This window comes from Lissotriton vulgaris, chromosome 9, assembly GCF_964263255.1.
Source record: "Lissotriton vulgaris chromosome 9, aLisVul1.2, whole genome shotgun sequence".
Lineage (NCBI taxonomy): Eukaryota > Metazoa > Chordata > Amphibia > Caudata > Salamandridae > Lissotriton > Lissotriton vulgaris.
In genome coordinates this window covers 185,497,396-185,519,088 of record NC_141697.1, presented here as the reverse complement: position 1 = coordinate 185,519,088, position 21,693 = coordinate 185,497,396, and the positions used below count along the sequence as shown (strand labels likewise).

General features: G+C 43.8%; 1 protein-coding gene across 1 annotated transcript in view; it reads left to right on the top strand.

Annotated features, from left to right (window-relative positions):
- Positions 1-21,693, top strand: part of L2HGDH (L-2-hydroxyglutarate dehydrogenase) — a 173,644-nt gene that overhangs the window by 70,697 nt on the left and 81,254 nt on the right. Inside the window, exon 5 of the mRNA XM_086936602.1 lies at positions 18,051-18,213. Within this exon, the coding sequence (XP_086792728.1) occupies positions 18,051-18,213 (163 nt within the window). The remainder of the gene's footprint in view (positions 1-18,050; positions 18,214-21,693) is intronic.

Here is a 21,693-nt window from a genome sequence, read left to right as displayed (position 1 = left end):
CCTTGTAATTGGCTCAAACACACATCCATGTTTGCTGGGGCACATGCTCTCTCCCATCACCTGCTAGATTAGAATAATTTGTAGTGTTTAACTTTGTTAGTAGGCTGGCTCCAAAAAAGCGCCTCCCGATGGTGTTTGGAGTACTGTGTTTTACAGCAAGGACATGAAAAAAGAGTTGAACCCCGTGCAGCGCATGTTTGAAAAAAGGCGCCAAAATAGCATGTAACACCAATAGAACGGCAAGGCATGAGGGAGCATTTGAATGATGAAAGAAAAGGCGGTTTTACTTTGTCCTACTTGAATATACACTTTTTACAAATTTTGGAATCTATATGTATGTCCTGGGCCCTGACAAACTTATTTTTGCCCCTAAATGTTGGGTTTTGTAGGGGGAATTCTTTTTACCCTTTAGATACTATAAACGATATTGAGTGAAATATGCCCTGTTTTTGTTGATACTTCACAAAGTCAGCAGCTGCTTGTGCAGATCGGTGGAATCTCAAGAGAAGGTAAGGACTCTTTTCTTAAGCATGTCCCTATATGACATGGTGTCAGGTAGAACTGGCTTTAGAGGCTAGCTCAGCAGTGTAGGAAGCTGTGCACTAGTAATAAAGTCCCCCAATGCAGTCATGTTTGTTGAATGAATTTCTCCACTGGGAATGTATTTATCCAGGTGGGCATATTACCCTGTCAAAGCCATTTCGATTTGAGTAAAATACACTCTACACACAGATGTGAACAAAAAATAGTTTGTTTGCTGTCACCTAAAAATAGATGATAATAATCGGGTACTCTTGTTTGCTCACTTTTGGCCCTTATTTACTGGGATTGGACCTACCTGTCGAGCCACTGCACAGCCTGTGAAGCAGCCAACATCACTCTCGCCCTGACGGCCGTCCCGTTGGTCCCGCAGGTCTGGACGCGGGCGGCCAAGAACTACATCCCCCAGCAGTGGCGAACATCATTTGCGTCATCTGGAAGCGGCAGATGCACTTAAACTCGCTCTGAGCCTCCCGCAGCGCGGGTCACGCGTGGACGTGCCCGGGCCAAGGGCGGGCCTGCCCCGCGCCCGTCAGAAGCCGGAAGAGGCTGGGCTGGGCCACCCCCCTAACCTCCCTGGAACTTGGAACCCTCCTAGGAACCCCTGAACACTTGCCCCACCGCCCGGACATCTTTGTCATACACCTGAGGAGGTGAGGTGAGGACATCTCCATTTTGCCCCGCTGTGACTGTTTATAGCTTAAGGTCTTACTACAGAGGGAGGGAGGGAGGGAGGGAGGAAGCATTATAACATCGTGGACATTTACCCCGCAGAGAAACATAGAGGATTGGAGCAGAATCCTTACTGTGCTTCTTAGGCTTTGGATTCCACGATCTGGGTGGTCGGACATTGGGTTATCTGGGGTCATTTGTGATTTGTTTATTTAGTAGGATGAGCAGGAGGAAGGCGAGGGATTCAATGGTGGGTGGGAGTGTAAAAGGGACATTACACGCATTCCTAGTGAGGGCGGAGTCATTATCAGTACGCGAGATCTCATTGGCCGAGAAGAGACTCTCACTGGATTCATTTGCGTCACAGAAGAGGTCATCAATGGGGGCCCTAGCATCGGCCAGGTCACCTAAAGTCAATAACCCAGTAGCCCAAGACACTGTAAATGGCAATCACATTGTCATTAGCCCAGATGTTGTGGTTACAGACTCACAAGTGACAGGATCATCAGCACAAACAACTGAGGTATTACAGGAGGTGCTATGCATGATAATACCAGTCGTAGATGAGTGAGGGGGGTTGCGACCCACAAATAGTATTATCTTGTGGGTCAGGTCAGATGGAGGTAAGCTCCGTTTTGGCAGCGTCTCCGTTTAGGCACGGAAAAACCTTACGGGAAGGCGGGGAGGTGGTCACTCGATCAAAAAGGGCACGACTAGACAAAAGTGAGACTAATAGGGCTACCACCCCACTAGCAGACCCCTTGGCAAAAACCAAGCGAAATCGAGGGGTGGGGAGTCACAATGAGAATAGCAAATCTAAGAGGAAAGGAGCACTAATCTCGACCAGGGCTACAACCACAGGAGGGCATTTGGAGAACTCTCAGTGCATAAAATGTAGGAAGGCAGGTAATGTGGGGGGGGATGTAGAAATGTGGTCCAGGTTGGAAACAATGTTGAGTACTCATCTAGGGCCCCTAAACGAGAAAATTACCCTAACGGAAGAGAAAGTGACCCTGTTGCTTGCCCAGACCAGTAACCACATAAATGTAGTAATGGCACACACAGTAGATAGCTTGGGGCCTCCAGAAGTTTCTGCCCTTCAAGGGGCCGCGTTGCCCCCAGAGAGACACAGTGACCGGACACATGGTGGTGAACAACAGAAGGGAATAACGGAGCTTGTCAATAAAGATTCACCGGCAGGGTCCAGGGTGGGTAATGACCCAAGTGTAAGACGCAATGTGCGAGACACTAGTCGTGCAAGAGAGGGAACTGTACATCAGTAGCTGAAGCCAAATGGGGGTTTGGAAAATAGAGGGGATCTAGTAGAAAAAGCATCAGCAAGACAGGATAGTCGGTCTGTGCAAGATGATTGTGTTAGGGGCTCTATGGCTCTGCCGGTTATAGATCTTCTACCGGCAGCTTGCCCTTACACAATAGTCTTGACAGGGGTTCCCGCGCTTGGTGGAATCAAAAAGGAAACACCGCAAATGTTAATTAACGAGTCGGCAGACTGACTGAACAGGAACTTGCAATTTAATATCACCAATCATAGGCACATTTTAATGGCGAGGCGGGTTTCCTGGATTGGTTGTACCAGGAAGTGCTTTCCAGGAGACACAGTGATTTTAAACTTCAGGTTCCCTGGATTGGTACAGATCTCCTTACTCAGGGCAAGGGGCTTTTCCAAGCAGAGGACGATTCGACTATTAAGATGTTACCACTTGGGTTCTATTATAGGGATAGGAAGGGAGTAAATACTAGTGACAACCAGAGGATTGCCCAGGCAGGATATGCTCGAGGGGTTACCCTGTTTCACTTATCCAATCGATACCGTTTGCTTGCAAATGTTTCAGCCTTAGATGACATCGATTGACGCAAAAAGAGTATACCACCTGAAGACGACGGAGCTTTGATGCTGCATACCTGAATATAGGCGTGGGAGGGACACAACGACCATAGATCGAGGGGCCTATGTCGCAGTTTACCGCAGGAGATTCTTGGGACTTCATAAAGGAAAGGAACACTTTAGTAAACCGTGCCTCCCCTAGGCACGCAATCTGGTCAACATCAGTTAGCCCAGAAAATTATAGATATGGTTCTATTGAGATTATCTCATGGAATATAGCTGGGCTTTCATCCAAAATATCTAATCCGGAATGGCTAGTTTATATAAAGAGCTTCCAGGTCATCTGCCTCCAGGAAACATGGGAGACGGGCAGTTGCTCGTCCGCCCTGGAAGGTTATAAAATGTACTTTGTCCCGGCACGCAAGGGAACTGTAGGAAGAGCAAAGGGAGGGTTAATTATATATGTTGATTTAAGCCTTAGGGGGAGGTGGGATGACCTTGGCTGGGACTCAGAATTTGTGCAGGGGGTCAGATTGTGCACGAGGGGCCTCAAGCTAATTTTTATAAATTTTTATAAAGCTGTATTATTGGGACATTCGTTAATAAGATTGAAGGAATTGGAGAGTAGGGTAGGAGGGATATATGAGCAGGGGGGTCGGGCACCCCAGTTGGCATTATTAGGTGACTTTTAACTGTCACCTGTGCCCAAACGTGGAACCTAGAACAGGGGAGTGGTCTTCATGCCCACTAGAAGAGGGCCCGCATTTAGAGCACACAACGGAGGGAAAGGAATTAAATAAGCTGCTAGGAACCTTTGCCCTTACATATACCATGGACCTAATTAAAATAGGGAAGAATGGTTTGGTTCACCCAACTTTTAAAGGAAGAGGCTATGCCTCCTTTATCGATTTTGTCTTTGTTTCTATTAAGTTAAAGAACAGGATCCTAGGGTTTGAGATACAACCAAGCATTTTTAGCGATCACAACCCATTGGTTATCTCATTCAGGGACCCAAATCTATTCGAGCATCCTCCCTGCACGGGGAAGAGTGGCGTTTTATCAGCTACTGACCAAGGGAGGAGACTTAGATGGTCTCAGGCAGATGGTGATGCCCTTTATAGAACTTTACTGGCGGATAAGCAACAATGTGTGTGGAAGTGTCTAAACCCATTGGTGGACGGGGCAGAGTTGGTTATAGCCTATTGTGGCGTCACTAAGCACATCGACAGTTTACTCAGGACCAAATCCGACCGGATGGGAAAGGAGGAACCCAGGTGGTTCGATCGTGATTGCTCCAGGCCGCAAAAGAACTGAAGCGGGCCTTAAAAATAGTCCCTAGGGAAAAGAATAGGGTGTCCACTTGTCGGGCACTCTATAAGCAGGCAGTTAAACGCCGTAAAATCCTTTTGCAACACCAGGCTTGGGAGAACATGAGGGAAGCGACTGAGTCTAAGAGCATGACTGCCTTTTGGAGTGTTATTAATGACCCTTGATTCCAAGAGGCCAATAACCCGAAGATAACAAATCACATCCTGCAAGAATCCTGGTATGTGCATTTTAGCGGGCTATATAATTATGGTACGATAGAGGAATATATAGTGGCTGAGGAAGGGGGCGGGAATGCTGGACATTTAAAATTCTCCCTGGGTGAGATACAGGCAGGCATAGAGGGGCTGACGAGGAATAAAGCTCCAGGACCTGATGGGGTTCCCCCTGATCTTTTCCTGTCAGGTAAATTTGTGGGCACCAATTCTGACCAGAGTCATCAACGCTGCTTTAGAGTCCGGCATGCCTCCGTCCTGGTCTACAGCCACTATTGTACCCATATTTAAAAAGGGAGATCGGGATAGCCCACTGTGTTACCGCCCCATCTCCCTCATTGATGTTTCAGTGAAAGTTTTAGGCGGGCAATTCTTAATCATTTACTAGACTGGGCAGAAGAAAACCATATACTTACTGACACCCAGTACGGGTTCAGATCAGGACGCTCAACATCCGACCAATGCTTTAACTTATATCTATTGACAGCTAAGTACACCGTTGCCAGTCAGGAGACGGTGTACTGTGCTTTCATGGACTTGACGGTAAGTTTTGACCGCGTGAACCGTAAGAAACTATGGGCAATCATGGGGGCTCTTGGCGTGGACCCGGGTTTAGTGCACATTCTAAGAGCTATACATAGGAATACCTCTGCACAGGACAGATACAATGAGGAGGGGAGCCTGACTGACCAATTTTCATGCACAAGGGGGTAAGACAGGGCTGTATATTGACCCCGTTCTTATTTACACTTTACATAAACGGCCTAGAGCAGGCGCTGGTTGCTCTGGGGGTGGATTCCCCAAGGATTGGAACTAGGAGGGTCCCCGTCTTCTCTATACAGACAATGCCGTTCTTCTTGTGCGGACCCCCCGAGGTTTACAATGCCTAATAGATGGTTTTGTCCTATTCATGGAGAGTCTAGACCTGGCTGCCAATCTGTCCAACTCATATATTATGGAGGCGGGAAAGACGCCAAAAAGGAAATATCAATATACGATTGGCGCACACTCCCTGGAAAAAGTGCAGACATTTTCTTACTTGGGGATTTTATTTGATAATCGCCTCAATTTTAAACCCCTTTTAGATGAGAAATGCCGGTCCTTAGTTAGTTGTACCGGTGCCATCATGAATTTTGCACGCAGGGTGGGTCGCTGGTCACCAGAACAAATTTTAAAACTGTATAACTCAAAGTGTTGTGCCAAAATACTTTACAGTAGCGAGGTTTGGGGTTTCACTAACTCACAAATTGTCCAAATCGAAGAGAACAAATACCTAAGGCACGTGTTGAGAGTCCCGCAAAGTACCCCGTCATCTATCATCCATGAGGAATTGGGTGTAAGATATGTGAGAGATAGGTTAGAATTAAAACCCATTAAGTGTTGGATTAAGATTTGGACTAACCCTGAAGCATCATTAACCAAGGAGATTATAAGGGATTGTTTGGCACGAGATCAGGGAAGGAAAATCCAATGGCTGAAGTATGTGAGGGAAACCTTGTCAGCCCTGGAGTGTGCCGACTTTTTTAATAGCCCCACAAAACTACTATTGTGGGATAAGGCCCACGTCACTACGGTATTCATGAAATACGTGGCTGACTAGAGGGAGGATAGTGAATTGAATAAATCCTCTGTGAGAGCGCACATCTTGACCAAATCTTGCCCGGGCATTGAACCGTATCTGTCTTTTATCCACAATGACAATTAATCAGTAGGGGGGATTAGGGTTTGGAATGTCTGTTTCATTCCCCAGGGTAAGTAAGTAGTTTATCAAAAAAGAGAAACAGACACTTGTTACACATCAGACCATTGGTAAGGAAAGTTTTTAGAGTAGCCTCAAAAACCCTATGCTGATGTGGTTGTGCGGTATATCTGGTTCATCCGCCCCGCATATGGGTTGTTGGCAGTTATCATTGGTTACTCCAAAGTGGTGATGTTGCCTGCCTCAGCCCGAGGCACCTCTGCCGATACATTTTAAACACAGCTCTGTGTCCAGTGTTTCCCCCGATGCAAGCGAGTGCCTTCCGGTTTTAAGGTAGGACAAGGTAGGACAACGCGCAGCGTTTACGACCATTCTCAATGTTAGTCCCTCTCACTCGCTAACTAGGGAATTCAATACCTACAGTTAGAGAGTCCCTTGCGCGAATTCTAACTAGTGCGACCCTCTATACGCCAGCGCGTAAAGTGAGTGAATTGATCTTCCAGTTCTTAATGATTGCTAACATGATCCGATAACTTTTAATCAGCGCGTCTCTTCATACGCCAGCGCGTGAAACAAACTAACTGAAACTCCAGTTTAACAATAATGTCACCATTGTGAATAAACTCAACCCCGTTACCCCTCCCCCTTCGAGTAAAGTTTCTGGAACGAATGAATAATAATTTTATTCAATTGAATGCGCAAACCTGAATCAGGATGTTTCAAAAAAAGTGTGTATTTCTCTATGTACTCTCCCCATTCTATTTCAGAAATCGGAGGAGCCTTTATCCCTGGAATTTATACAGGTTACTACTAAAAACAACACAAATGGTGTGAGTAAAAAGTCCATTGTCTGTTTATGTGTTAGTCCTGACGAAAGCTCTATAGACCCCTAGGGCCGACAGAGCTGAAACATGTCGACGTTTGTGTAGATTTAAAACTACTTTGATCCAGTAACTCGATCATTCTAGTAGTACCGCAATGATTTTAATCAACCTGGAAATCACACCAATAATAAAAATCTCCTAGGGTGATTTTCCAGTTTTAAACCTTTTTTCCTTTTTTCGAGAATTTATTTTGACACACTTTTTCTCACTTCTCTGGACACTGCACTATAGACCAGAGGTGCCTCGGGCTGAGGCAGGCAACATCACTACTTTGGAGTAACCAATGATAACTGCCAACAACCCATATGCGGGGCGGATGAACCAGATATACCGCACAACCACATCAGCATAGGGTTTTTGAGGCTACTCTAAAAACTTTCCTTACCAATGGTCTGATGTGTAACAAGTGTCTGTTTCTCTTTTTTGATAAACTACTTTTATCCACAATGTTCAAGACAGATTTTTAATGACACGCTTCAGGCTAGACTTATCACATCACAGTCTAGCGGTGCCGGCAGGTTACACCAAGACTGCAGAGTTGAAGGGCCTGTGCGGCTGCGACCAACGGTCTCCGCAGGATACCCTTCACTTTGTGCTATTGTGTCCCTACTACGAGCACCCTAGGAAGCGTTTATTTAAAACCATTTTAAAAAAGGGGGGTTTTAAGCAGGCCAAGGTCGCTTTATTGTTCTTAAAATTGTCTTCAGAGGTTTTAACTCTTTTTTCTACTGTTAACTTCCTAAAATCGGCAATGCGTTTTAGAAATACTAGAGGAGAGGAGTAACTATACTGATCTCAATACCGTTCGGCCAAAAGTCCTGTAAATGAATTGTGTGGGTAAGGGCACCTTTTAAAGAAATTCAAACTCATTGGGAAGACCTGTCAGGAAAATCAACTTTTGCAAGAGTGTTAAAATTTTATCTAATGACGCCAATTCTTTTTTTTTTTTATTACTATTCGGTACATGTATTTTAACTGGGATTTGTTTTATTGTGATATCTGTGTTATTTGAAGGTCTTTTATTGGTACTTTTATGGTATTGTATTGATGCCGAATAAAGTTTTTATATATATATATATATATATATATATATATATATATATATATATATATATATATATCTATATAGATATATATATATATATATATATATATATATATATAGATAGAGATATATATATATATACATATATATGAAAAAAGTTCCTCCCCAGCTTGCTCTGCGCTCGCAGACACCGCCTCCACGCCAGCAGAAATGAGGACCGGACAATCAGAGTCAGCAAAAGATGTTTTATTTTCCTTCAACAGAACCAGCGACGCGTTTCGAGCAGAAAGCCCTTGTTCACACTGCTATATATATATATATATATATTGGTAGCCAATGACTATGAACTGTTAACTCCGGTCCAAGGCATAATTAACTCGCGAAACAGTATTCAGAATGACACTGAGTCACAAAACACACAAATTTCGCAGGACTTCCCAATCCTCAATACCCAACAAGTAAGGAGTTTGGCAAACAAAAAGCCGGAAACACCATTTAAAAGAAAATCCAAATTTGTGCCCATTACGATCAAAGATTCGATAGATGTTTTTAATGACACTGTGGTCGCCCAAGTTAAAAAATTACACACAAAAATACAGATGACTAAGAAAAGAAGAACTAAGGAACAAATTCAATATGATCTCTTACTGGAAAAACTGAAGAAGGAAAATAAAGTGGTGATAAGAAATTCAGATAAAGGAGGAAATATTGTGTTATGGCCCCTTTCACAATATCTCACTGAAGCAAACAGCCAGCTCAGTGACACACAATGTTATCACCACAGCTCTCCTATCAAATAAAAACAGATGCAGGATGAATTGGGTAGTAAACTACTGGCATGGAAAAGTCTGGGACTTTTGAATATGGAAGAATTCAGATTTTTAAAAAAGGAACATCCCCGAGCGCCAGTGATTTACTTTATAGCCAAAATTCATAAAAATAAGGAAACACCTCCAGGACGACCTATCATCGCGGCATGTGATGGTCCACTCGAAAATTTGTCACAATATATAGACTTCTTTTTACAAGAACATGTGTGCAAATTAGAGTCGTACATAAAAGACACTGGAGATTTTTTGTCTAAAATAGCAAAAGTCAAATGGGAAAATGGATATCATCTTATAACCCTTGATGTCTCCTCATTGTATACCTGCATCAGGAACATAGATGGGATAAAAGCTGTTCAGCATTTTCTTGCTAAGAGACCTATTGAATTCACAATGCATAACAAAATGCTTATTGACATGTTATCATTTTGTTTGGAACACAATTTTTTCCTTTTCAACAAACAAATGTACCGTCAGGTTCAGGGTGTCGCCATGGGGGCCAGCTTCTCCCCCAGTTACGCCTGTTTATTTATGGGCTGGTGGGAGGAGCTGGTCCTCAGGGGGCAGTATCGGGACACCTGTTCAAACAATATTGTATCATGGTTACGGTACATTGATGATCTGATAATAGTGTGGAAAGGCAGTAAAGAGGACGCACAGACATTCATTAACAGCATTAATATCAATGACATAAACTTATGTTTTACATCAGACATAAGTAGTAGTCAGGTTTCCTTCCTTGATGTTTCAGTTAAGATTAATGAAGGTAAGATTATGACCACTTTGTACAGAAAGCAAACTGCAGGGAACACCTTGCTACATGCAAGTAGTGCACATCCTAGCCATCTTATCCACAGCATCCCGTATGGGGAAATGCTGCGGCTACGCAGAATATGTAGTGATGAGGGAGAGTTGAGGAAACATCAGCAGGAGAGCAAATGTAGATTCCTAGAAAGAGGCTACAGTGCGAAAACAGTAGATGCGGCAATTGCTAAGTCCAGATTAAATTCAAGAGATGAACTTTTGAGCAATACGGAAACCCCTATGTTGGAAAATACAGGCAACATGATAGCATCTGAGGATGTACCTAGATTAATTATGACCTATAATCGCCAACATAGGGAACTACGTAAAATAATTCACCGCAACTGGCATCTTGTTAAGGAAGACCCTCTAATTGGTGATACCCTCCCCGACTACCCAGCAATCACATACAGAAAAGCCTCCTCAATGGGCGATGTTTTGGTAAAGAGTAGCCCAGAATATAAGGAAAACACGGACTGGTCCCTAGCACGGAAAGGTTTTTAAAAGTGCCCCAGCTGTAAGGCTTGCACATATGGGGTGAATAAAACTTCATATCTGACAGCCTTCAGCTCGAGACCACAAAATATCAAATTTCACTTAACATGTAAAAGTGAATTTGTGGTTTACATACTGGAATGCAGCTGCAATCTGAAGTATGTAGGCAGTACGAAGCTTCCAAGCCATAAGAGGATCTTGCAAACAAAACAGGTGATGGACCTAATGTGGATCAATGTCACACATTCACCCCAGTCCAAAGAGCTGGGCCCAAATCCATCGTTTATTTGCACTCCACACCACCCTGGGTTAGACAATGGCGATATGCAAATCAGCTCTGACCCTGTGCCCCATGGGAACAGTCCAGTCCGAACTACAAAAGCCATGTCCTTCCCAGAACGGAATCAAGCATCCGAGGACCGGACCGGTTTCGAGGTAACACCTCTCATCAGCCCGGCTAGCTTGACTCCAGTGGTCTGGAGTGCCTGGGACCCACGTCTGAGCATCCCCAGCGCACTTATGGCGGTATTTGCAAACAAAACAGGGGATGGACCGAATGTGGATCAATGTCACACATTCACCCCAGTCCAAAGATCTGGGCCCAAATCCATCGTTTTTTTGCACTCCACACCACCCTGGGTTAGACAATGGCGATATGCAAATCAGCTCTGACCCTGTGCCCCATGGGAACAGTCCAGTCCGAACTACAAAAGCCATGTCCTTCCCAGAACGGAATCAAGCATCCGAGGACCGGACCGGTTTCGAGGTAACACCTCTCATCAGCCCGGCTAGCTTGACTCCAGTGGTGTGGAGTGCCTGGGACCCACGTCTGTGCATCCCCAGCGCACTTATGGCGGTATTTGCAAACAAAACAGGTGATGGACCGAATGTGGATCAATGTCACACATTCACCCCAGTCCAAAGATCTGGGCCCAAATCCATCGTTTTTTTGCACTCCACACCACCCTGGGTTAGACAATGGCGATATGCAAATCAGCTCTGACCCTGTGCCCCATGGGAACAGTCCAGTCCGAACTACAAAAGCCATGTCCTTCCCAGAACGGAATCAAGCATCCGAGGACCGGACCGGTTTCGAGGTAACACCTCTCATCAGCCCGGCTAGCTTGACTCCAGTGGTGTGGAGTGCCTGGGACACACGTCTGAGCATCCCCAGCGCACTTATGGCGGTATTTGCAAACAAAACAGGTGATGGACCGAATGTGGATCAATGTCACACATTCACCCCAGTCCAAAGATCTGGGCCCAAATCCATCGTTTTTTTGCACTCCACACCACCCTGGGTTAGACAATGGCGATATGCAAATCAGCTTTGTAATTTTCTCCCTGAGTGTACTGGGGTAGCTCAGACGTGGGTCCCAGAGCCTCCACACCACTGGAGTCAAGCTAGCCGGTCCGGTCCTCGGATGCTTGATTCCGGTCTGGGAAAGATATGGCTGTGTAGTTCGGACTGGACTGTTCCCATGGGGCACAGGGTCAGAGCTGATTTGCATAAAGCCATTATCTAACCCAGGTTGGTGTGGAGTGCAAAAAACGATGGATTTAGGCCCAGATCCTTGTACTGGGGTGAATGTAAGACATTGATCTACATTCTGTCCATCAAATTGTTTTTTGTAATTTTCTCCCTGAGTGTACTGGGGTAGCTCAGACATGGGTCCCAGAGCCTCCACACCACTGGAGTCAAGCTAGCCGGGCTGATGAGAGGTGTTACCTCGAAACCGGTCCGGTCCTCGGATGCTTGATTCCGGTCTGGGAAAGATATGGCTGTGTAGTTCGGACTGGACTGTTCCCATGGGGCACAGGGTCAGAGCTGATTTGCATAAAGCCATTATCTAACCCAGGGTGGTGTGGAGTGCAAAAAACGATGGATTTAGGCCCAGATCCTTGTACTGGGGTGAATGTAAGACATTGATCTACATTCTGTCCATCAAATTGTTTTTTGTAATTTTCTCCATAAGAGGATCTTGCAGCACATCAGGGCGATTAACAACAACGACCCCAATTACCCTGTGGCGAGGCATTTTCATGATGTACATGGTGGAAACCCGAAAGATCTAAGGTACTACATCATAGATACCGTCCCAATTCAGAGAAGAGGAGGGGATAGGGAGGGTATGCTTCGCCGGCTTGAAACACATTACATTCTTACTCTAGATACCAAACAGCCAAACGGTCTTAACATGAGTGAAGATATGTATACATTTTTAGAATAATTATTTAGATCATGGCTGTATAAATTGCACTTTAACCTCATGTGGTCTTCTTCATTATGAAACAGTGTTCGGCATATCCATAATCCTTCAAATGTAAATATTTTGGTAGTTCGCTTTTACAAAATAATGTAAATAGGTGATTTTATAAGATGAGAGATTGATATATTTTTGATACAAAAAGGGTTTTTAATTATTTATGCAATTTTAATGAATAATGAATGAATTGTATGACACAAAAAATTATTTTTTGATGTTGTCAATTGTCGGAATCATTAATTGGAAAGTTGTATAAGGTTGCAGTTTAATGGAAGAACCCTTGAAATATCTGTCTTTTCTTGTATCTATCCCTTCAGAGATGTGAAATTGTTTATGGGCAGGGTGTATTATAAATTTAAGAATATTTGCTTTTCACTTAGGGTATTATATCTTTTTGTTTAGTAATTGAAATTTTCTCACGTTAGCATTTGCATATTAGGTCTCATTTTTGGATTTACGGTGATGCACTTTAGTATTTAGTGAATGAATATTTGAGATGATAACAGTTGATATGGCATGAATTGAAGGTTATCAAATGCATTTGAGTTGATAATAGCCACAATGTATTATACATTGAATTTCCTTGGCTCAGCATTCATGCATTGTTTATACAATTATGTATTTTACATTTATTATTTATTTAACCTGTATTTTACATATCACACGAGAAAAGAAAACTGTTAAATATTTTTTTCTATGTCCATTCGCACACTAGCACTTTAAAAGGAGGTGCATCCCACGACATTGTTGTCATGTGATCAAGGCAGGGAGCTGCCGAAACGCGTCGTGGTGATGTGGTTGCACTTTAACGCAAAATAAAAAAAGAAGCACCAATTTGGGTCTACCTCGTCTTCTTGCGTGTGCTGGCTGTCTGTTTCGGGTGAGAAACTGAAGGACGAGTCTTTGCAGCATATATATATATATATATATATATATATATATATATATATATATATATATATACTAATTTGAGATGATAATTATGTTCACCACTGCACAGAATGCATCTAGGTTAACCTGAGTGCCTTTTGCAGCTAGTAGTATTAGTAAATGCTCAAAAAGTAACTGGCACAGCTGTGCAATATCTACACACAACACACCATCCATCAAAGTAGTGAATCATTGGCAACCAAATGGCCACTTTACTCCTTGCAATCAGAGGAGGAATTACTCAGCAAAGCAGTGCGGTCCGAAGTCTCAATTCAAATGTTAAGTAGGATCAGATATTTCTTCACATGCAACCAGATTGCTACCATTACCACACTCTGGTAGAAAGTGATACAAATCTATTGCCTCATGTTAGTAGAGTATGTAGTACTTGATTTTAAGTATTACCCTTGTATTATAGACTCGTTTACCAATATGTTCTAGAACACTTTATTATTTTTCGTATGTATTTGACCGTATGTTATTTGAGGAAGGGACACCGCTCTGCTGTCTGGTACTCAACGGATAAGTTGCCTTAATTGTTTTATTGTGCATAACAGGGACTGGATAGCTGTTAGGTTATGTTTTAGTTATCAGAGTAAGCCTCTGTGAATAAAGTTCAGCTTCAAACTCCTGTCCTCAAGTTAGAAAAGCTAAATTGTGCAGGTCAATGAAGAGAGCTGGTTTCCATCAAAATGCATACCAAATACAGTTATACTGACTTAGAGGTTCATCTAATTTGTACATTGCCCCTCTCATTTTCGCCCTCCAGCAAATGGAGGTCACCGTCTACAACTACGCGGATGACCTGCAGCTCATTTTTACTTTGTCCCCATCCCCTGAGTCCACAGTGAAGTTCCAGTCTGTTATGATCTTTATCCGGGACTGGATGAATTACAACCACCTGAAGTTAAATCCTGACAAAACCGAGCTGGTTCTGACAGGTGGTTGCTCCAGTCCCTGGAACTCTCTCTTCTGGCCCCCTTCCCTAGGCCCCCCCTTCTCCTTTCTCCTCTGTGAGAACTCTGAGGATTAAGCTGAATGACCAACTCACTCTGCACTCCCAGGTCAGTTCTGTGGTGTCCTCTTCCTTTCTTTCACTCCGCACCATCCGTAAAGTCTCTCGTTTCTTTTCCTTCTCTGCCCTAAAACTCATTGTCCTGGCGATGGTAATCTCCCGCCTAGACTATGGCAACGCTCTATACTGTGGCATGCCCGCCTACAGTATGCGACGACTACAGCTGGTCCAAAACCAGGCCGCCCGCCTGGTCTACAACCTGGCCAAATCCCACCATGGTACGCCGCTCCTCAAATCCTTGCACTGGCTCCCTATTCGAGAACGAGCTCAGTTCAAGATGGGATGTATCACCTGCCAGGCCCGGGCCGGCGCTGCCCCCGCCTTCATCTCCTCAGAAATCAAAGCCTACGCCCCCGTCAGGGAACTTCGTTCATCCTCCCAACATCTGTTGACAGTTCCCCGCTTCAGGCGTAAAAAGTGGGGGACACGAAATTTTCCACACTTGCCCCTGCCTTTTGGAACTCTCTCCCCGCCCATCTTAGATCTTCCACTCAGTATTCGCATTTCCGAAAGGCGCTCAAAACCTTTCTATTCTCACAAGCCTTCTCACTATAACTGTCCTATTCTCCCCTTCCTCCCCGATCTTTTTACCCTCTCGGGCTCAGCACCTCATAGCGCCATGAAACCGCCAGGTGTACGTGCGCTCTACAAATGTTTTAAACTCAAACTCAAACTCATCTTCATGCTGGCATTCTTGCTCTCTGAGCCAATATTACAGCAGTGTGGTTCAGAATGATTTGATGCTTGCTGATTGTTCAGTGAATGATAGTGATAAGCACCTTGTCAATCGGGAGTTGAATAACGTCATTGAGATCGTGAAGAGAACGACATGTAGAAGCATCTGACATATTACTATTGCAACAAGAACCCTGGGAGGCATTCCCAGTTATCAGCCAATGAGGGGAAAGTTGCTGTTGGCGTCCACCAACCAGGAGATGTCCATTGATAACGAATATGTATTGGTTGTGTTCCTCTTTCCACTGCACCTGCTCTACCTCCTACCTTTTAATGCTTCATAAGGTAAGAAAATAATGTATTTTTCCATGCAACATTATTCTGTTGGGCCTGTCATCCATGGCGTACATGAGTGCAAAATCAAAGCACAATACTTTACTGGACAATTCTCCTCATTTTTTGGCATAGGGGACACATGAAACATTTATTATAAGAGGATAAATGAGTTTGATTCACAAAGAGTTGTCTGAGTAGTTGTGTCGTACTCCCGAGTTAGGCGTGACTTACTCCTGAATTTTCAAGTGTGAGACATCTGTACTTGCCAGGACCATGAAAGAAAGGTAACTAGGCCTACGCTGCTCTAAAACTGAAATCCATAGAGAGGGAGGCCAAACTAGTTTAGAGGAACCCCACCTTCTTCGCATACAATAATAAAACTAGGAATATAATTCTATGATCATCTCTTATGTCATCAAGTCTCCATAGTAGTTGAAAATACCATCCTCTATAAGATGGTGCTGATAAGGATCCTCCTGCTGGGGAATTTCGATTAACCAGGCCCTTGACGTGATTAGAAACCCCCATGGCAGAGACTACAAAACTACAGTCTATAAGATTAAGCTTTCAGATGCTGCCTCAACTTAAAGAAATCTGTTCATTTCTCACCTGCACTTGTAGACCTTCATTGACTACCAATGACCCAGAAAGTAATATTCAGACTTCTCTGTACAGTCGTCAAATCTCAGGATTACCCACGTCCCAAATATTTAAAGGGACTGTTCCCACCACACACAACTGATTGCACAAGCCTAATTAAGATACTTTTTATGAGATGAATCGAATGTTGGGCTCACAGCTCTGGAATGCACTCTGCCCAGATCTCGGGGCCCACTCAAAATTGAGGACCACTCTCCTGACAAAGTTACCAGTGAAGAAGCTGGGATCTCAGTAACCATGATGTGATCATTCAAGAAGTACTCTTGAGTTCTCAGCAGAGCTACCAAGTGGCTTTTGTCACAAACAAGTGCTTTACAAAACATTTAGTAAGTATATGTAGGTAGTAGCAAGGTCATGATCAAGCCAGAGCATATATTTGTAAAATACACAATGTGCTGTGAAACTGGAAGTAGGTGTGAAATCAATCCGTATTTGGTTGGGATTTCAACAATTAAATTAATTTCAATAATTAAATTAATTTCACCAAAGCTACCAGTGAAATAACTATCAGATCCACCTGAAGAGCGACTTCTTTCGCCTTAATAATCGCGCTTGTCAATTCAGACCAGAATGGAATAATCATTAGCTTCTCTCAATGAACTAATCATTCTGCACTACTCCCAAAGCAAGGGTGACTGCCAGAGGGGACGTATTCTCAGGGTAAATAGAGTGAAATGCCAACTGTTGTTGACCTTGAGTGCAACCACTTTCAGCAGTATATATATCTAGGAGCTCAACCTGTTTGGCACTGGTTTAACAGTCATGTTGCTTAACTCATTTCACCACTTAGTTCTCCATATTGGCTCTTTATGGATGACCAGTAAAGCTGATCCTTATTATTCTTAAAACAAGTCTAAATATTTGAACTCTGTCCCCATGAACTATCTTCTAAGTTCATAAACTTGTCACAAGGACTAAAATCCCTAGTTGGTGGTAGGGTGATTTCCCCACATAAGACACCATAGTATGTTTCTGTAGATACTCAAATCTTTTTGATTCCTCTGAATTAAAGAAGGGGTTTAAGCCCAACAATTTCACATTTCTTGTTTAATAAGGTTGTAATTACCTTTTCACTTTGTGTTTGAATGCAATGGTATATATGGGCCTGAATGTTGATTGGATTCTTCTTGCCTGGCAGTGATCCCAAACTCTTAACGTTAAACTGGTTATTTTGCTTGCTGGTTTGTTGGCAATAAAATCAGGACAAGAGTGGCATAATTGCAATGACTTTCATGTGCCAATCACCTTCGGAGTTAACCCTTCGCTATTACTGCTTTGTGTTGTATTCATAAAATGTGATGTATAAGACTGGACAAGTTTGCTTTCTCTCATTGATGGGCAGCAAGAGTGCAGCAACTTTTCTGCAGCATCTCCGGAACTGTGGTAGAACTATTAAAACACATTACTGATTTTGTGTAATGTGTTTCAGAGCTTTCAGGTTTCCAGTTCCATGCGCGAGTAGCTCCTTCAATCCAAGAATTTTCTTTGAATTTCACAATTTCGTGTAGTCATAGGATTATAACAAGTAAAAACTAGCTTGGATGAGCTACTCTGTCCTGGAATTGGGTAACTTGGGCTCTCTCATGTTTGTATCACTTTAGGGTAGGGTCTCAAGGTCTGTAATTGAAAGAGTATGAGATGCATGATGTGGCTTTAGATATGTGAACTCTTCTAAAACTTAAGGTTAATTTTCCTCTCGATAGAGCACTAGCAGCTGTCATTGTTTGATAACTACTGCTGCATTGTTGTTTTAGGGAGTAATGGCGCTGGATTCCCCACATACCGGCATTGTGAACTACAGGGAGGTGGCTCGCTCCTTCACAACAGATATTATAGAGGCTGGTGGGACTGTCCTGACTGAATTTGACGTCAAGGGTATTGAAATGTTGAAGGAAAGCCCTGCGGATAGCTTAGAAGGTAAGGAGGATTCGCAAATCTTTTTAAGATTATTCAGTAAAATGCACGATTTGCCACTGTTCAATCTGAGGCAATACTTCAAGGGTGGCTACATCAGGGGTAATTTCATCAGGAGGGTAATTCTGTTGCAATATTGCAGGTAAGTACTATATATTTATATTTATGATGGATACTTCTACCTGTAGATTTCCACATTTTGAGGATCACAGGCAATTTTTCCATGTTGCTCCATGTTGGTAGGGTTGCTGGCTCCATTTTGGCGCCTGAATGGAAAAGCACCTCCACTGGAGCTCTGACAGCGATCCCTTTTTTCGACACCATCAGTGTGGTCCATCACAGACAGATCTGCACAGTATATATATATTTGGTGCTGGGGGTCCAAGCATGACAAGAGATTGCGATAGTCAGGCCATCAAGCTTTTTATGGCCTCTGGGTGGGATAGTCGACTGGCCAGGAGAAAGTATCACCCAAGGATGAAGTCAATGAAGTCACCATTATCTAAGAATTTCTGATATAAACACAAGAATAAGTGATGACACAACTCTGAGCACTTCTAGGTTTTCAAATGTAAGTTGGCCTGACACTCCCTATGTCTCAAAACTCTTTTTGAAGCCAGAATTGGTTGTTATACCCCAAGAGGTGGTGCCACCTGTGGTTCCTCTGGACCTGATGCTGACCCTGGGACCATCAACGCCTGCGCCCCTCACACTCGGGCCTGAGCCCTGCCAGCCCTACCTGGAGTTTCCTACTCTGGGACAGACCCTGCGTTGTTTCACAAAGCTATGTTTGAGGTGTTCGGTGGGACAGTTATACCCTCTGCTGCACCTTCAGGCCCCACGGGCCCTATGAATGGACCATTTGGGATGTTGCTGTGGGTATTCCTTCATCTCCTTTTGCTCTCTTCCTGTCATTGCTACCCATTTTCTTGCCTCTGACTCTGATGCTGCCAACCTTTTCACCTCCAGGGCAGAGGTTGAATCCATCTCAGGTCTTAACTGTTCCAACACGGTCTTCCCCATCTCTACCAGCGGCAGATCAGCCTTTGCTGGCACCCGTGCCAATGCTAGCAACACCAGTTCTAACTCATGAGATGCCGTTACTGGCTGTAGCTCCTCCACCATTAATGGATCTACCAGACCCTGTGCGCCGATCCACAATGTGTGTGCAGAATTTTACGGAAGAACAAAAATTTTTCTTTGGAGGGTATTCTGATCCCTTAGACCACCCAAGGTAGGGCACAGATGATGGGCATGGCCAGTCTGTCTTCATGGTCCCTGATTTATGGGCCATTAGAGAAAACAGTGGTTAAGATCCCTCTCTAGAATTGTAATTGCACTCCTCTCGTAGGTCTCCTTCCACCAGAGTTCACGTCCTACGATACCATAGGACAGAAGACTGCATACGTTTTCGGAATTGACACTTCTGTCTGTGGAAGTAAAATTGAACATCTTGACGGAAGGTCTATATCCCACTTCTCATGGATCAGAACTGTTGGCACCCTTCGACATCACAAAACCAGTCATGACTGTGTGGGGAAAAGCAAACCTTAGCTTCTGCCATATGTTGACTAGTGGCCAGGTGAGGTACACTACCTCCAGTTAATCCTACTTTCCTATCTGCTCAACCCTCACCAGAAAGCCTGCTAGTACAAGCATCTTGCTCCTCAGGGTTCTCTCCTGGGAATGCTCCTTTGGACAAGTAGTCAGAACAAAATAGAACACTTCGCAAAAAAGACATTTCTCAGCAGGCAATATGGCCTTTAAGTGTCTTAATGACACCTGTTTAGTGGGTTGTTACTTCCATGCTCTGTGGCATATGGCTCAAATGGTTATCCCAAACCTACTAGTTCTCCTGCAGGGAAATTTTTTCTGAGCCTATGAAGTATGGTAAAGCCGCGGCAAGACAGTTAATTCAGTCAGTCATCGACATGGCTTATTCAGTAGCATGTGCTTTGAGGTGTCATACCTGATCACATAACTCTTTTGATCCATTAGAGCAGTTCGGAGAAAAAGAAGATTCGGACCTTGACATTCAAGGAGAGTAGAGCCACTACTACATTTCTATGACTCCAAACCCAGCAGCAAGAATACAGACAATTTTGAAAAATTCTGCGTTTCGCCACATCTTTCTCATTTTGCTGCAGCGGGCAAGGTCAGCAGCAACAGAACTGTTTGTTTAAAACAGTACTGGGGTCATGGCAAGGATAGAGACTGAGTCTTACCTCTCCCATACCTCTCGCCTCTTTTTCCTTTCTTGACACAACAGGGAAGCAGCGCTAGTTCCCTCTTGTCGGAGCACCTGGCACCTGTTGGAGAGTGGGTATCTGCCTTTTACCCAAACTCCGGAAGCCATACTTTCAGACCAGTGGGCCTTGCAATTTGTGCAAACAGGGAATTGTCTACCTTCCAACAGGTCTCTCCACCCATTCTCCCTCGTCTTCCATCCATTTTGCAGACTATTGTGCATCGTTCAGCAGGAGGTAAATATCTTACTGCAGAAAAGAATTGGTGCAAGATCAGTAACCGGTGCAGGTTATTACTTCTGATGCCTTCTATTCCTGAAGAAGGATGGCAGCCTTCATCCAATTCTAGAATGTACAGTTTTGAACTGGTTCCTGTGCAAAGAAAAGTTCAAAATGCTGTCCCTGGATCAGGTGTTGCGATTGCTTCAAGCGGAAGACTCAATATATTCTGTCCATCGGTTTGTAGGGAACATATTTTCACATACCGATTCTGTGATGGCACAGGAATTACCTACGCTTTATGGTGGGATCCATGCACACCAAGTTTTGCGATGATGTTAATGAATGTGTTTCTGTATTGATTCCAGCGTACCCTGATGAAGAGCACTTGATGCTCGAAATGCATTGGTTTCTATAATAAACGCTGTTTTGGATGAACCCCTGCATCTGTCGTGTTTAAGCAAGAGGTCCGGATGGGCACAGCATTTACACTAGAAATTTGAAAATGGCATAATATCCTGTGTGTGGACTGAAGTAAAGGTTGAATATTTTTATAAATATACCAAGAATGGTTTACGGTGAAAAATATCGGTTAAAATGTCAAGCCTGCCAGATTGGTGTTAAGCAACTGTGCGGCCGGTTGGAGCATTATGTTTCCCCCCTCTATCTACTTTGTCACAGGTGCCATTTGGGTTTGGCACCATACCGACTAGCACGCAAACAAGGAGCATTGTTAGCATCGAATGAAATTTTTGAGAAATGTATGCAAAGTAAAGGTGTGCACCCCCTATTTGGGATCCATGCATTACCAGCTTGCCCATTCGACTCTAGTCTTCTCAAAGGTGATGGCGGTGGTTGGCGCCCACCTCAGAAGATAAGAAATCTCAGTATTTCCATACATGGTCAACTGAAAGCTAGTACTCCAGAGATAGTGTTGCAGCACCTGCAGTATGTTATGTTATGTCGATTTGTAGAGTGGACTAGTCACTGATGAGGGTAGTCGGGTGCAGGAGCAGGT